Source organism: Lepidochelys kempii, chromosome 16 (assembly GCF_965140285.1).
Source record: "Lepidochelys kempii isolate rLepKem1 chromosome 16, rLepKem1.hap1, whole genome shotgun sequence".
In the NCBI taxonomy this organism is placed as follows: Eukaryota; Metazoa; Chordata; order Testudines; family Cheloniidae; genus Lepidochelys; species Lepidochelys kempii.
The window spans coordinates 18,803,877-18,821,782 of record NC_136395.1 but is presented as its reverse complement, the minus strand read 5'-3'; the positions used below and the strand labels follow the sequence as shown (position 1 = coordinate 18,821,782).

General features: G+C 38.3%; 1 protein-coding gene across 2 annotated transcripts in view; it reads left to right on the top strand.

The window, feature by feature from the left end:
• MED27 (mediator complex subunit 27) overlaps window positions 1–17,906 on the top strand; it is a 180,086-nt gene that overhangs the window by 116,907 nt on the left and 45,273 nt on the right. For both annotated transcript variants that reach the window (XM_073314820.2, XM_073314821.2), the window contains exon 4: window positions 17,498–17,591. In XM_073314820.2, the coding sequence (XP_073170921.1) occupies window positions 17,498–17,591 (94 nt within the window). The remainder of the gene's footprint in view (window positions 1–17,497; window positions 17,592–17,906) is intronic.

The following is a 17,906-nucleotide window of genomic DNA, read 5'->3' as shown; positions in this document are numbered from 1 at the left end:
ATTCATTGGACAGACTTATTTGAGTACCCCCAAAAATATTGGACTCGCTGCACTGGTGGACAGATCAGAACAGTGCGTACGAGGGGATTCATTGTACCCATCTTCCATGGAGCCAAACAGTAGTCACAATGCTTCCACAATAGGTTGAGGAGCACATCTAGGGATGTTAAAGATTCAAAGTTTGTGATCAGAGCAGAAGGCGTGCTATCTTGTCAATATGCTGGATCTTCAGGTAGTATATAATGCTTGTTGGGCCTTTTGGGATCAGCTTCAGAAAGCAATTGTTCACACACTCATGGACGATACCACCATAATGTATTATGTGAACAAGCAGGGAGGAACCTGCTCCAATCAGTTTGTCAGGAAGCAGTGAAGTCCTGCACTTCTGGAGCCAGGAAGACATCATGTCCACAACAGCACATTTACTGGACTCTCAAAACCAGCTGGCTGGTAGGATTTTCTCAGACAACCATGAGTGGTCCCTGAAGAGCGGTGTAGTGAGATCCATTTTCAGGGAACAGGGCATTCCTTCCATTAAACTTCTTGGCCCAAAGGACAACAAGAAATGTCAGTTTTGTTCCCGAGTGGGGCTTAGTCCAGGTTCCATATCCAATGTTTTCTCTCTGAACTGGAGAGTGGACCTGATGTATACCTTTTCCCCATGTCCTCTGATTCATCAGATATCCTCAAAATCAAGATAGAATATGCCAAGCTGATTCTTATTGTACTGGCCTGGCCAAAGCAGGTTCTCAGACTGTCGGCTCAGCCTCCCAAGACTCTTCCTCTCCTGCCCAACATGCTGATTTAGCCCATGGCCAGGTTGTCTGTCCTACACCGGGCAATCTACACTTCGTAGAATGGATGGATCATGGCTAAATGAAGAGGAAGGGCAATTTTCAGAAGCAGTTTGGAAAGTCCTGCTAAATAGTAGAAAGACATGTACTAGGCATTTATTTGGCTAAGTGGAAGTGTTTTTTGATTTGGGCAATATCAAAGGGATTTCAACCCATATTGGCTTGTGTTCAGGATAGTTTGGACTGCCTGCTACACTTAGTCCTGGGCCTAGCTCTTAGCTTCTTGAGAGTTCACTTGGCGATGATCTCAGATTTCCATATTCCTATCCAAGGAAAGTCGGTTTTCTCAAACTCCATTTCTGAAGGGTATTGTTTGCCTCTGTTCACCGGTGTAGGAAATGGTGTCATACTTTGCTGTCTGCCCTTATGGGTCCTCTGTTTAAGTTGATAGCAACCTGCTTGTTGTCTCTCCTTTCCCAGAAGAGAGCCTTTCTGGTGGCTAGAACATCTGCAAGAAGAATCAGCAAATTACAGACCTTAATGGCAGAATCTCCTTATATTCAGTTATTTCAAAGACAAGGTGTCCTTTAGGCTACATCCAAAGTTCTTGTCTAAGGTAGTGTCATAGTTTCACCAATTTATTTACTTACCTATATTTTTTCCTGAGTTATACACAAATGTGTATTAGCAACATCTCCATACCTGAGATGTGAGGTAGTGCTTGGCAGTCTACTTGGAGAGGACTAAACCATTTTGTTCATCTTGTTGACTTTTGTCTGCTGTGTGGATCGGATGAAAGGTTAGCCAGTCTCTACTCAAATGATCTCCAGGTGGATAACTTCCTATATTACCACAGCTTATGTGGTAGTTCAGATGATGCCCCCACAGTCATTACAGGCCCATTTGACAAGAGCATAAGTTTTAACGATGATCGATCACATTTCTCAGCAATGTCTCAATTTTGGCTTCCATGGTCTTCCATACATACTTTTGCTAGACATGCTATTACCATGGCACCTAGATCAGACATGAACTTTGGGAAGGCTGTTGTGCAGTCACTGTTTAAATAGACTCCAAGCCTCACCATCTACCGAAAATGCTTGGGAGTCATCTGGGTGGAATACACATCTCCAACCACTCAAAAAAGAAAAGATGGTTATATATCTGTACTACTTAACTGTTGTTCAAGATTTTGGTGCCGACATGTAATCAACTACCCTCCCACTGTACTGGAGTCTTTGGCCTTGGATTTCTGTGCAAAGGAATTGAGAGAAGTAAGGCCAGCACTTCCTTTATGTAGCCGGGGAGGGGCTAAGGCCACAGAGCTCAAGCACCACCCCTATGGGTACTGTTAGTTAAAAATTCTGTGTCTTTAGTGCGCTGGGTGCGCGCACCTGAGCGGAATATACATCTGCACCTACATTCCAAAGAACAACAGTTTCCTTACAGTTACATAACTATCTTTTCCTTAACAACCAAAATATCACTACCTATCACTACCAGTGTAGAGTCTAAAATAAACTAAGCGAAACAATTAAAAACTCATACCCCTTAGAGTTTGGAGTTTAGCCTGTTGACTTTTTAGATGCATGCTGGTTCAGCTATTTGAAATTTGCAGGTCTTTGCTGCATTTTTTTAAAGTGCTTTTGACGTCACTGTTGTATTTTATAAATTACTTACCTGAGGGTGATATTGCCAGGTAAGCCTGAAAGTAAATCTGCAGAAAAGATTTCTTTTGAATTTGCCCTGTCATTCCCCCCCCCCCTTCAGGCCTTCAGAAACATCATCTTGTGAAAGTAAAAGAAAAATAAGTGAGAATTCTCAGTGGTGTGTGGTTCACCTACGCAAAATTCTTCAGAGCTTGCTCTATGGGAAGAGATATAAATGAAAAGATGGCTGCATCTTAAATTTGCAGTTCAGTTTGGGCTTTGATCCGGCAAGGAGTTCCTGGCATGGGTGAATGTTCTGGTGTTCATGTGTTGCATTGGGGCTTGTCTACACTGTATAGAAAGTTGTACTACTTTATCTATACTTGTACAGTTAAAGCAGTACACCGTCCAGTGAGGATTTGGTTATGTTGGTGTAAAAGTGCTTTATACCATATACCTACTTCTGTAAGGGATGGGGAATAACTTATACTGGTATAAGTCAATGTGTTCACACTAGGACTTTTAATAGATTAATTATTTTAGTAAAATTAAAATAAAATAAAAATTCACATTCCTAACGGAAAACTTTTAACAGTTAAACTTTTAAGTACCAACCAGACCTTGGAGTTTGGTTGACCAGAGTTTGCTCCCTTGATTCCTCAGGACATCATAGACAGCACAATCATCCTTTTGACATAGGGAAAAAATTGTGTTTGTCTCTCCAGATGATCTGCCTGTCCTCCTTGAGAGACACTTAATAATGTGCTTGGGTTGGCTGCCTGAGAGAAATGCAGTTTTCCTCTATGGTGCAGCAAGAATTAGAGTCTTAAGGGAGTAGTGAAAGAATTAGGCAGTGTGAGAGGGGGAATAGTTCGAAACAAGCTGAAATGTAGGCAGGAGCAGCCTTGAGTTGCTCTGAGAATGAAGATGTGGAAAAAGAGAAGGAACCCAGAGAAGGGATTCAGAAAAGGGGAAGATGGCATTGAAGCAGCTGGAGGAGGCTGAACAATGAAGAGGAGAGAAGCAAGGAGGTTACAGTAGCTGAAATGAAGGATGATCAAGGCATACTAATGGATTTTATCAAGAGTCAGAAAATGAAGGGTGGATTTTAGAGACATTGAGATTTTGATGAGAGCCAAAAACTTCTGGAATTTTGGGAAAGGGACTGAGGTGTGTTTCCATCTTCAAAGCACGAATCCTCTGCTCATGCCAGCTGTCTAATTGAATGTTTCAAATCTGGTTGCTTTCTCAATGTGAGAATTTATTGAATCTCCCTTCAGGCGCTCTCCACTGCCCATCTGAGCATGCAGTGTCATTTCATGAGAACTGGCAGAGATCACTGGTTTAATAATTATTGTTAATGGGTACTGCTGGAAAGTCTGCTATGGAGCTGAATTTGCTATGTGCAAAGGCTTGCGCAGCAGATAGCTGTGGAATTAAATTATAATTTTCACCCCAAGATTAATAAATTATATTAGTATAAAAATTACACTAGAACTGTGGTTTTCCTATTTTTAGTACTATCTTCAGTACACATAATGCCTGACATCTGCTTATTCTCTTTATCAGAGTGGTAATAATTAAAACTCCACCACTATCAGTAACCTTAAATCACATACATTTACTACCTGGGTGCAGTGCTTACTGTTAGTCTGAAGTCTAGTGACTACTTATGGTAGCGAGCACTGTGTTTGGTTTGCAGGATCAGGCCAATCCATTTAAAATCTGTTGCTAATACTCTCAAACTATTCTTCAGTTGCTTTTGGATGAAAGCAGTTGGAAAATGGGTAGAATATACTTAAAAACTCCAGTGGGTTCTTATGAATACTTATTTAGTTTTACCTTAAAACTATTATTCTGAACTTCATTGTGTACTTGTCTAGATTTAATAAAAGTACCTATACCAAAGTATAGATTATTATATATTTACTTTAAAAAAATCAATATAGAATTCTATTTAATGAATGTCCACTAAATATCTAATTCACCATAAATAAGATGTTCATTTCCTCAACTAACTTATTCCTTAGTGAGCCCACTCATCAGAAAAAGACTGAAAAAATAAACAAGCCTTACGGCATAGGTTGAAAGCCAGTAAATCCAGGCTAAATCAGACAGGGATGGGGATCTAAGTTCCAGAGTTATGGACCCTTGAGGTGAAAATGCCCCCATCCTGGAAGATGGAGGCAGTCTCTGAGGTGTCCAGATCCCAAACATTTTTAGGCCTTTATAGGTCAAAGTGAATAGTTTAATTTTCAGCCACTGTAGATAATAGAGCAGAGGGCACAGATGCTAACAACTTACAGGCTTCTGCTATTTTACATTGTTGCTCTGCTGTGGAGGATTGTGACTCTCTTTGGAATCTGCTGGTCCACTACAGTGTTTTGAATGTCAAACTGAATATAATAGTGCTCATGACCACAGCATTTGCCAGATTTATTCCTGTTGTGTATCTCTCTTGTCTCCTCGAGAATTACTCCATGTCAAATTCTTTGTGAAGCGGCAGTGTTGTAAACATAATGGTGATTTTTCACTAACCTTTTGGTTTACCAGGATATCTGCTAATCAGGATGATTTGTGGGTGTGAAATCTTATTCTGTTGTTGTTGTTAGGCAATACTGCAATAAACATGATTAAGTACCAGCCAAAACAGGGCTCATTTTATGTTGGGCAGTATAGGTGGTCTTTGCCCTGAAGAGTTTACAATTTAAATAGACAGGACAGATGCAAGGTGGAGGAAGGGGTATAACATACAAGAAGAGTGAATATTATAATGAGCTGATTTATTGTTGACATAATTACCACTTATATATAAGGAGTAAGAAGGCACCAAAAGGACAGCCACGCTCAAAGCATGTAGAGTGCTGTGTGGGTAGAATATAACAATAGCTGGATGATTTATCAGAACACTGGCTTATTCACAGAATTGAAAGAGGAGCAGGACTCACCAATTTCAATTACTATTTGAAGTGATAGGCAGAGGGGTACATTGTTCATTGTGGATTTGATGGCATCTAGGGAGAAACTTCAAGATAGCCTTAGAACTTGACCCAAGAAGAGAGTCCATCTGTTTTCAGGTGTGTTTTTTTTTAAAAGGCATCGACATCTTGTCCTACCACAACCCCATAGATTGCATTACGAGAAGTATTACAGGAGGTCCAGAGCAGAAGGTTTAGCTCTGGTCTGGTCTGGTCTGAGATCAAGCATCTCTAGCACCCTGAATGAACCAGAATCTGGTGCCTGCTGCTGTATAAGCTATTTGGATAAATACTGACCCACAGCTCTAAAGAGATGCTGTGATTTGTGATACACTGAGTTATTACTCAGCCTGAAAGCTGACTCTGGTTTGATTAACCTGAGTAAAAGGAACCAAAACTAGTGCTGAAGAAAGACTTAGAGAAAGAAGCCTGGTAAGATATAACTTAGACTACGTTTCATCAATGAAAAAACAGGACCTGGAAGAATAAATTAATTTAAGCAAACAAGAAAAAAGTTGCTTTAGTACACAAGTGGTTATTTTGGGAGAGTTTCCTCTCCTGCTCTCCAGAACACCCTGAATCACTGTTCTAGCAGGACAGCAGCACAGTTTGTTTATCCCATGCATAAGAGTTTTCCACCCACTCTACAAGTATGATTAAACCCTGTTGTCTGGGCAGGAGTGGAGCGATATTCAGAGTTTAACAAGTCTTACAAATGTATCTTTTCTTTTCCTAATATGTTTTGGGTAATATTTGTTCTCCCTCCCTTCTCCCTCGGTCCCAGCCACAACCTCAAAACAGTGATTATCAATACAAACATTTTTAATGTTTAGATTTTTGTATTGAGTGGAAAAAAAGAATAGCATGCATCTTAAACGCTATGTGGGATAAATGCTATTTAAATCTTGCCTGAGCTGCTAAACATCACGCTAACATTGGATCACTGGATCTAATCCAGTAAAAAAAAAAAAGAGGTCATGTTAGAAAACTAAGCCATCTGTCCAATGTAGAATTGAAAGGCTTTTATAATGAATTACTTGTCCCTTTTACTCTCTTTTTGGGGAAGTGGGGTAGCTAGGAGGGAATCAAAGAGCATTATCGGAGCCGTGGCTGCAAAGCTGGCTTCTGAATTACTCCTACGTTGTAAACCTGATCTTTTTAGCAAACAACTGTATCTGAGTGTTCTGCAGAACTAATTAGTGTATTAGAAACAGCATTTTGTAACTGGCTTGGCGATAACATATGGCACAGCTTCAGAAGTGTCTACTGTCTGTTCCAGGCATTGCTCTTCTAATATAGGCTAGATGATTTTTATATGCTTATTGGCAACACTACTGGGAGGTTTTCAAAGAACTTTGACTCTCTGCTTTCCCTTTCCAGAGCTGATTTTTATGAATTTTTATAACAAAACAAAAAGATTATAGCATTTAGAATTAACTTTGGAGTCTCTGCTAATGTTTATGAAGTAGATGGTTGTCTTTGATTTCACCGATTGTTAATATAGCACTTGTTTATGGGAAAACTATTCTACCACCTGAAAACAGTATTACAAAACAGCCAGCAATAATGATGATCTGGGCACAGCACTCCAAGTCAGATCTAATTTTGTTTGCCAAATTTTACTGCATGTTTAAATGCATGTTAATGAATAATAAGTATTCGCCAGTTAGAGTATGGATTTTCCATTGAAGATATTCTTGTAAAGAATAATATCCTTTTGTTGTGAAGTTTGGAGTCCCACACTGCTCTCAGTTCAAGACATGATCCTGAGATATGCTGGGAACTTGAAGTTCCCATTGATTTCAGCATATGTCTGATTTGGCCCATTTATAAATTAAATGGAGAAACAAATCAGCTTTATTCTTGGATGAAAAAGCTAAGTTTGAATGAAGTGCAGAAGTGTTGAGAAGAGTGGGATAGTAGGGGAAGAGGAAGAAGGACAAGTGCAGTGTAAGGAGCAGGAAGATATATCTAAAGCCAATGTGGAGATAAACATGATACAATGTGTATGTGGTAGGGAATCTGATTTAAAGCCAAAAGAGAACTTCTAGGGTGTGGGAACAGGGTTTAAAAGCTGTTGTTACAGCTTCATTAGAAAATCCACCATTTTGACCAACTGGTGCATTAGATTTGATAAGATTTAAAAATTAAAAATCCTGTTGGTCTGTTTTTCTTTTGTGTCTGCGATGTGACAAAAGCGCCAGATTTTCTGACCTCTTCCCTTGTATTGAAAGATGCCCAATTTTTCATCAAATATATTTCAAATAATTTTTTCTCCTTTCCACTATTCCCTCTTGTATTTTTCTCAAGCACTTACTCTAACCAATGTTTATCAGCACTTGAAGCTTTCAAATCTGTAAACTGGAGAAAGTTGAGAAACATAATAAGTATATTGGAATACTTCCCTTCTGATCTGAGAATTGGTACGATAGCAGTCACAAAAGTAGAATTAGACTTCTCTACAGCACTTACTTCATATTTATTTTTATTTCAAATATTTGTACTTTAAAAAATAAAAGAAATAGTATTTTCAATTCACTAATACAAGTACTGTAGTGCAATCTGTTTATCATAAAAGTTGAACTTCAAATGTAGAATTTGAATGCAGTTTTTTAATACGTAAAATAAAACAATATAAAACTTTAGAGCCTACAAGTCCACTAAGTCCTATTTCTTGTTCAGCCAATCACTCAGACAAACAAGTTTGTTTACATTTTCGGGAGATAATGCTGCCCGCTTCTTGTTCACAAAGTCGCCTGAAAGCGAGAACAGGTGTTCGCATGGCACTTGTAGCTGGCTTTGCAAGATATTTATATGCCAGATATGCTAAAGAGTCATATGTCCCTTCATGCTTCAACCACCATTCCAGAAGACATGCGTCCATGCTGATGATGGGTTCTGCTCAATAACAATCCAAAGCAGGGCGGACCAACGCATATTCATTTTCATCATCCTAGTCAAATGCCACCAGCAGAAGGTTGATTTTCTTTTTTTGTGGTTTGGGCTCTATAGTTTCCTCATCAGAGTGTTGCTCTTTTAAGACTTCTGAAAGCATGCTCCACACCTCGTGTTAGGATATAGATATTCAGGCCTGTCTGTAAAGGCCTATACTCTAAGAATTTAGGTGTATTCTTATTACTTAGCTACTTATAGAGGTATAAAAGAGAGAATCAAAATCACTGTCTGCCAGTGTAAGGTCCTTCTCTTACTGTGACAGTCTGAGGCCCTGTGCTTAGGCTAAGGCCTTTGGCTAAGCAATAGAGGCAGCCATAAGCTGGGAAGCGACCAGTCACCTCCTCACATCCCAAACTAGTCACATTGAAATAAGGTGCTATTGGGCTGTTAGGAATACAATCCTGTCCTGATAATGCCCATCGCCTCCAGAGAAAGGGAAGTGCCTAGAAAATGTAAAAGGAAACTTAGTTTGATAGCATCCTGTCTGACAAGAACTCACTTATCAATAGCTGGGGTGTGAAATCCTCACTTCTGTATTGTTTTGTGATTATAGTTCCCACTTTGCTATTGTTTGTCTGTATAATCTCTCTCTGGTTCTGTGATTGTTCCTGTCCGCTGTATAATTAATTTTGCTGGGTGTAAACTAATTAAGGTGGTGGGATATAATTGGTTACATAATCATGTTACAATATGTTAGGATTGGTTAGTTAAATTTCAGGAAAATGATTGGTTAAGGTATAGCTAAGCAGAACTCAAGTTTTACTATATAGTCTGCAGTCAATCAGGAAGTAGGTGGGTGTGTGGGTGGGGGAAATGGAACAGGGAATGGGGGTGGGGAAATTGGAATCATATTTTGCTAAAGGGGGAAATGGGAACAGGGACATAGGTAAGCCTCTGTGGTGTCAGAGCTGGGAAGGGGGACACTAAGGAAGGAAACTGGAATCATGCTTGCTGGAAGTTCACCCCAATAAACATTGAATTGTTTGCACCTTTGGACTTTGGGTATTGTTGCTCTCTGTTCATGCGAGAAGGACTAGGGAAGTAAGTGGGTGAAGGAATAAGCCCCCTAACACCTCGTTCCTCTCAGATTTTGGAAGGCACTTCAGATTCTTAAACGTTGGGTCCCGTGCTGTAACTGTCTTTAGAAATCTCACATTGGTACCTTCTTTGTGTTTTGTTAAATCTGCAGCGACAGTGTTCTTAAAATGAACATGTGCTGAGTCATCATCCGAGACTACTATATCGTGAAATATATGGCAGAATACAAGTAAAATAGAACCGGAGACATACAATTCTCCCCCAAGGAGTTCAGTCACAAATTTAATTAATGTACTATTTTTTTAACGAGTGTCATCAGCATGGAAGCATCTCCTGTGGAATGGTGGCCAAAGCATGGGCATATGAATGTTTAGCATATCTGGCACGTAGATACCTTGCAAAGCCAGCTACAAAAGTCCCATGTGAATGCCTGTTCTCACTTTCTGGTGACATAGTAAATGAGAAGTGGGCAGCATTATCTCCTGAAATTATAAACAAACTTATTTATCTTAGTGACTGGCTGAATGAGAAGTAGGACTGAGTGGACTTGTAGGCTCTGAAGTTTTGCATTGTTTTGTTTTTGAGTGGAGTTATGTAATAAAAAAAAATCTACATTTGTAAGTTGCATTTCATGATAAAGAGATTGCACTACAGTATTTGTATGAGGTGAACTGAAAAATACTGTTTCTTTTGTTTATCATTTTTACAGAGCAAATATTTGTAATAAAAATAATAATATAAAGTCAGCAATGTACTCTTTGTATTCTGCGTTGTAATTGAAATCAATGTATTTGAAAATGTAGAAAAATATCCAAAAATATTTAATAAGTTTCAATTGGTATTTTAATGTTTAACAGTGTGATTATTTTTTTTTTGAGTTAGTCGCATGAGTTAACTGCGATTAATGGACAGCCCTACTTTACTTTTGGTAGACCTGGCTTTTCAGATCAGACTCACTCAAGAAATCGTCATCATGTGGTGTACATGCAGATAGTATGATTTAATGTTGTTCACTCTTTTGTCCGTTTTCCTAAATGGGGGTGCAGGGAGGAACTATTTAGAGGGGCAGAGGGCTGTTCTCTATTTTTCTTCCTTTTCATATATTTATCAGATGGTTTATTGATACAATAGCAGATTCTCCACATGTCATTTGCCTTCCATCCCTCTGCCTGACTCACAATTCTGGCTGATTGTCTTAACCAAAGGCATTCTCTTTTAAACCAATTTACTGCCTCTTAAAGATTCAGGATGTATTTTTTTCCATAATAAATCTCTCGCCAATATTTTCTGCTCTTTATAAAATATCAGTTATTGACACATACCAAATTTGTGTCCATGACATGGTATCTGAATGCAATGGAAATTAGAACAAGCATGATATCCAGGCTGTGGAAAAGAGATAGAAGAATGATGGAATAGTATATCTAGGCCAGCCTCCCTTGCCATTTGCCTATTACATATTTAATGATTCTGCATGAGAGCCTTGAGCTTGGATAGTGGGACATAAAGAGAGTTCATCTCCTTGTCCAGTGCCTCCATTCTGGAAAATAAAATATTTGTAGATAGCTTTCTTCTTGTTCACTGACAATGCATTTGCCTAGTCTTCTGGAATCCTACTAGTGCTAGCTTTGACTTTCCTTTGATCAGTGTTATGGTGCTTTGTAAAATAGACTCCACAAATATTTTTCTGTGCTTAAATACCATACCCACAATAAGAATGTGTGGAATTTGGTATAGGGTCTTTGTTGGCAATAGTATAAGAGTAGGGCCTCGAGTTGAAGAAATGGTTGAATATCTTCTGCTTTAACCTTATAGAAGTGGGAAGCAGGGAACTCAAACTCTAGACTAATTCAATACCTCTGCAGGACAGAGTAGAATATAAGAAAGGTGGGAGTAGCTCCTTAGCTGAGGAAGTAGGATAGAGTAAGTCCCAAAGGAAGGAACTATTGAGGCGGACAAGTCTGGAGTGCAAAGACTTAGTTTGGGGTAAGAGACCCCTAGGAGCAGTTACACCTGAGAACTTGGAGAAGCGTACAGTATATACAGGTTCATATAGTGTTGTGTTTGAATGGTCTTTTAATAAACAAACAACATGGAAAAGTGGCCTTTCGAGTTGGATTGGTTTAAATCAGTGATTTTAATAGTTTGAATCATGATTTAAATCAGCAATCAGGGAACCTTGATTTAAATAATATCTTATTTTGACTTTTGTACTTAGATATTTTCCTAAAGAAAGATTTGTTCTTATTGGTTGGTAACCATTAAAATGTTGATTTGTAACCAAATATATCCTTTACACTAAATTGGATACTACTGTTTGCTAACCAGAAATAGTATATCCATACATATTTATTTAAGCAATTATATAACTTAATAACCTGCATTTATTCAAATTCTTGACTCTTACATTTTTAATTATGTTAGAAAATGGTGAATGGTGTATCTTTTATTTACTAGATAATTTTTTAGTTGGGATTTGTGTCAAGCTACATTTAGATGGAAATGGGAATTAATTAAAAAATATACAAAAACTGCATTTTAAAACTGCTTTTATTAGTTAAATAAAACTACTTTAAATGTGCTAATACATAAGGGGAAAAAGCTTATCAAAGTACATTTTGGATTTAAAATGGATTCCTCAAACAAAGAAAATATTGACCATCGTTAGTCAATTAACCATAGTTAGTCAATTAATTTTGGTTGCCATTGACCAGATTTTCAAAGGTATTTTAGCACCTAAAGATGCAGACAGGTGCCTAGTGGGATTTTTCAAAAGCTCCTACACAGGTTAGGCACCTAACTCCCCTTGAAATCAATGGGAATAGGTGCCTAACCTCTGCTTGAGAACATTTGAAAACCCTACCAGGTGCCTATCTGCATCTTTAAGTGCCTAATGCATTTGAAAATCTGTCCCCATGCCCCTCAAGTTTTTAAATTGAGTAGATCTCATCCTCTCCTGCCTGTTTTTATTCATAGATTGGAAGAGGAAGCAAGATTTCCTGCTTTCTCAACACCCAATCGATTTTCTTAAATTTGAACGAATTAATGCAAATGAAGAAAATGTTGTTTCTGCACCTGCTATCTAAACTGAACCCAAATATAATTAAGGCAAAACCTTTTCTGGACAATTGAAATTGAAAATACTTCCATTTGCTCAATTCTAAAGACTGAAAATAATATACATTCTTAATGCAGTACATGGCATTGTGACAAATTTAGATAGTTTGAGTAGATCTCAAAAGGAAGATGTTTTCCCCTGATTATATATCTTATTAAAAAAGAAGCCGCTCTTTAACTCATTAGAATTTGAGGAGGCCTCAATTACAAATCCTGTTGCTGTCCTGTGCCAGCTGACTCAGGCTCACAGGGTTTGGGCTGCAGGGCTGTTTAACTGCAGTGTAGATGTCTGAGCTTTGGCTGCAGCGCAGGCTCTAGGACCCTGTGAGGTGGGAAGGTGCCAGAGCTCGGGCTGCAGCCCAAGCCGTAATGTCTACATTGCAATTAAACAGCCCCGCAGCCCAAACACTGCAAGCCCAAGTCAGCTGGCACAGGCCAGCCGCGGGTGCCAAACTGCCGTGTAGACATACCCATTGATGCAGTGCTTTTATTTATTTAAATGATGTTAATAGGTTCTGGGAAGTTTAGGCCTTAATGCTGATTGTGGTAATTTCAAATTTAACTTTAAACAGATTTTTTTTAAGGAAAGGTATTTAAATTTTATAAAGTCTGATATTTAAAATGTCATTTTTTAATCCATCCTCTGACCTTTCCTATCAGATTGTGGATTGCAAGCGTTGATGTGTATTCAGTTTTCACCTTTTCTAAGTGTAATATAGAGGTTTCAAGTGGTGTTTGGGAGAATACATTTAATAGGCAACATTTATCTTAATGTACATTCACTATTTCATAAACTGGGACAGCTTCCTATATCTGGAATATGATGACATGGTAAGCTATAATAGCACAGTAAAATAATTGCTTCTTTTTAATGCAAACCACTGTGGTGTTGTATTCTAAAGAGACTAGTTATGATTTGGATCTGTCCTTAAAAAACAAAGAAAAACCTAACTTTTCTAGTATAGATATAAGATTTAGCATTATTTTAACTTTCCTTACATAGTAAAATACAGAACATGTCAATGTTGGTGTGAGCCTGGCTTTATATATGCCAGACAAGTGGCATAATACTTCTAAACATTCATTTTTCATTCAATTTTAATTATCACCTGAAACTCCAAAATCTGTTGCCACAGCTTTTTATTTAAATCTGCAATAATTTGCATTGTTGTGTCCAAGGCTATGATGTGTATTGATTGCGGATCTGTTAAGGAGAAACTCCATGTTTCTTAATTAGCATATGGTTAGCAATGACCTCTTTTTTCACACACAAGTGACAGCTGAATTTGCTTTTTGCAGAGTCTGGAGTAACTGGATTCAAGTCACACAGACATATGCTTAGAATAGAAACATATCAGATGTAGGAAAGTTTAAAGTGACAGTGATCCATATCATTGATATGTATACTATTTATCTTGGAGTTTTGTGATGCATTTCTCCTCTTTCACCATTTTAAGGAAGATGTTCCTTGCTTTCACTGATTCTGACTCCACTATCAATTTCATTTGCATGGATAAAAACCATTAGTTTCCCTCTTCCCCCTTGTAACAGGAAGGATGGAGCAGTTTTTTACGTTAAAATGTTACAGTAGTTCCCTTCTTTACTTGTAATAAGAGGGTCGAGTTCACCAATTGCATGAGCAGGTACAACTCCACTAACTTACTGATGATGCCCAGCAGTGAATTTGGGTTAACTGCAAGATAGCAAGCAAAGCTTAAATGTCCCCAGTGAAAAGACTTCTTTGGGTTTTTTAAACAAATAAGACTAAAAAGAATAATTTAAAACATAGTTTAAAAAGCAAAATCTCAAAATTGCTTATCCTCCTTAAACAGTTCAAATAATTCCACGAGAGAAATAGTTTTTAGATGCAGAAATGTTTTACTTTCACTTTTGTGGTGGTCAGTTAATATTCTGAAAACTCTTTTCAAAGCCTAAGTGAGTGCTAACATGAAAACATGTCCACGTATACCTTCTTCCATTTGTAGCTCAGCAAGTCATGCTGTTTATAGATGCATTTGGCAGCAACCCACTAGCACCCCATCTGATCCTGTCCTTAAGGAGCCAGAGAGCATGCCCTGTATTTTTCTGCTTTGAAAAGGTTTTGTTAACTTTTTCAGAATACAAAGATTTTATGGTGGGTTTTTATTATTCCAGTGGCACAGTTCACACCACTAGAGTTAAGCTTTTCTATAAACCCTTGTTGTCAGTGGCTTATAACTTTGATATAAAAAATCCCTCCAGGCTGTTACTTAGTAATAATGGTCTCAGACTTCTGTTTCAAACTTTTTTGCGTTGTGGTACATATAAAAAGATATTTGAATTAGTTTTAAAACACTAATTTTTTTAAAAATCAAAAATAAATTTGCTCAACCATTGCAAAAATAAAAACAGTCAACATGGGGGTATGAGAACTCTGAAAAACTTTTTTAAAGCAACTTGATGGTTACGAAAGTGATTTTTTTTAAAATATTTCAGTTCATTTTTACAAATATACTTAGAATCATAGAATATCAGGGTTGGAAGGGACCCCAGAAGGTCATCTAGTCCAACCCCCTGCTCAAAGCAGGACCAATTCCCAGTTAAATCATCCCAGCCAGGGCTTTGTCAAGCCTGACCTTAAAAACCTCTAAGGAAGGAGATTCTACCACCTCCCTAGGTAACGCATTCCAGTGTTTCACCACCCTCTTAGTGAAAAAGTTTTTCCTAATATCCAGTCTAAACCTCCCCCACTGCAACTTGAGACCATTACTCCTCGTTCTGTCATCTGCTACCATTGAGAACAGTCTAGAGCCATCCTCTTTGGAACCCCCTTTCAGGTAGTTGAAAGCAGCTATCAAATCCCCCCTCATTCTTCTCTTCTGCAGGCTAAACAATCCCAGCTCCCTCAGCCTCTCCTCATAACTCATGTGTTCCAGTCCCCTAATCATTTTTGTTGCCCTTCGCTGGACTCTCTCCAATTTATCCACATCCTTCTTGAAGTGTGGGGCCCAAAACTGGACACAGTACTCCAGATGAGGCCTCACCAATGTCGAATAGAGGGGAACGATCACGTCCCTCGATCTGCTCGCTATGCCCCTACTTATACATCCCAAAATGCCATTGGCCTTCTTGGCAACAAGGGCACACTGCTGACTCATATCCAGCTTCTCGTCCACTGTCACCCCTAGGTCCTTTTCTGCAGAACTGCTGCCTAGCCATTCGGTCCCTAGTCTGTAGCTGTGCATTGGGTTCTTCCGTCCTAAGTGCAGGACACTGCACTTATCCTTATTGAACCTCATCAGATTCCTTTTGGCCCAATCTTCCAATTGGTCTAGGTTAAACTTTAAAGTTATTAGTACACAAAATAGTCTAAATGATATTGTATTTTGAACGTATATGTATATTTTTAACGTTCATGTTATGGTTCTAAACTTTGACTTTACTCATGAGCAGTAACTATTTTCATGAGTATTTTTAATATGTGTTTGCATTCATCTTTATAACGATAGTACTTGTGCATCATTATTTCAGTGTGGAGTTAGGTTGCAATATTATCTTTATTATCAATAATTATTACTTAATTCACCATAAGTGTGCATAGTGCCTTGCAGACAAAAAGTACAAGTTCCTTCCTGAGGTGTTTATAATTTAAATTCCATGAAGTACAAAAGGTTTGCTTTCTGAAATAGTGTATGTAGGTGGGGTGCTATAAAATCTTTAGGACCAACACTTCAGAATAGCTATATTAATCTGGCATTGTAAAGCCACGAATGAATTATGTAGGTCTTCTCAAACAAGAGGCAATATAAACTTTATGGCACCTCATGCTCCCACATGTTGTCACATATTCAATATAATTTTGCCAGAGTGAAGTGATTTTTTGAAAAAAATCACTTATTCTCATCTAGTTTAGAATTATTTCTTTATTGCTCCTCTCTCTGCTTTCACATTGGGTTGCCTTGTTTACCACAATATATTAAACGTGTGTGACTCTTTGAAGTATGTTAGTTACTAAGGAAACACAGCTGTCATTCGCAAAAAGAAAAGGAGGACTTGTGGCACCTTAGAGACTAACCAATTTATTTGAGCATGAGCTTTCATGAGCTACAGCTCACTTCATCGGATGCATCCGATGCTGTAGCTCACGAAAGCTCATGCTCAAATAAATTGGTTAGTCTCTAAGGTGCCACAAGTCCTCCTTTTCTTTTTGCGAATACAGACTAACACGGCTGTTACTCTGAAACCTGACAGCTGTCATTGGTATGAATGGAGTTCAATGAGATCACATTGCTAGAATTTCAGTGCTGAACTTCTGTTTCCTATTGCATTCTACCATATTATTCAAAGGTTGCATTTGTGAGCATTTTGTGTGCATTTCGTATTGCTCCAAAGTGATCTTCCAGTTTGCTGCTCTTCTCGCATTCAGCTTTGCTGGTGTATGTCAGAGATGGTTGAATGAAATGTAAAAAACTTATAGCATGCACCCAACTCTGACTGATGAGTTGGAAGGATGATATCTGAATTAGTGATTATTACAAATGTAATACAAAGTCAGTTTATATAATGTCATGGAACAATCCTTGACCAGTAACTGATGGCAAGTGGTATGACAGAAAAGTGCTTTAAAAGTATTTTGGGAGCACAGCTGTAGAAATGCTTGAAAATTCTAGAGGAGTTTTGCCATGAAGGTATGGAGGGAGTCTACTGATTTCAGGTGCTCTGTAGTAGGAGGAATTCTCTCACCTTTGGAAATGCAGTAGCTAATTAGGAAGAGGGGAGGGAATCAGCCATCCACCTCTTCTTCCTTTCCTCACCATTCCTTGCACGCATTGGCTGGAATAAAACTTCTGGCTTGTTACCTATTGGATGGTTTGTCAAGATGGATTTTGAAAACTGTACCACAATCTGTTTGTGATTATTTTCATTGGTGCATATGTGGCATAAATAGACTTCTAAAATTTTTGGGTTTTTTTGTTTTGTTTGGTAGGTATGTTGATGATGTGATCAGCCGCATTGATAGGATGTTCCCTGAAATGTCTATCCATTTATCCAGGCCAAATGGAACCTCTGCAATGCTTCTGGTAAGTTCCACCATTTGGTTTTGAGGTAATCCAGTGGGGGTTGAATGCTTAAAGGACTAATTTGCTGTTCTTAAAATGAATATTGCTAAAGACTCAAGTACATTTCAGAGTAGTAGTGTCCTGAGGCGGTACAATAATGTAGTTCATTTCTTCCTCTTGGTAAGGAAGATGGGAAAATATATTTGACTTAGTCCGAAAGCAAAAAGTACTGATCCAGTCCTGGAAGTCATATTGGCAGAGTTCAGAATCAGGAGGACTTTGTGGGAATCAGCCCATGGACATTGCAAAATGTGATTCCCAAGATCGCTCTGCATT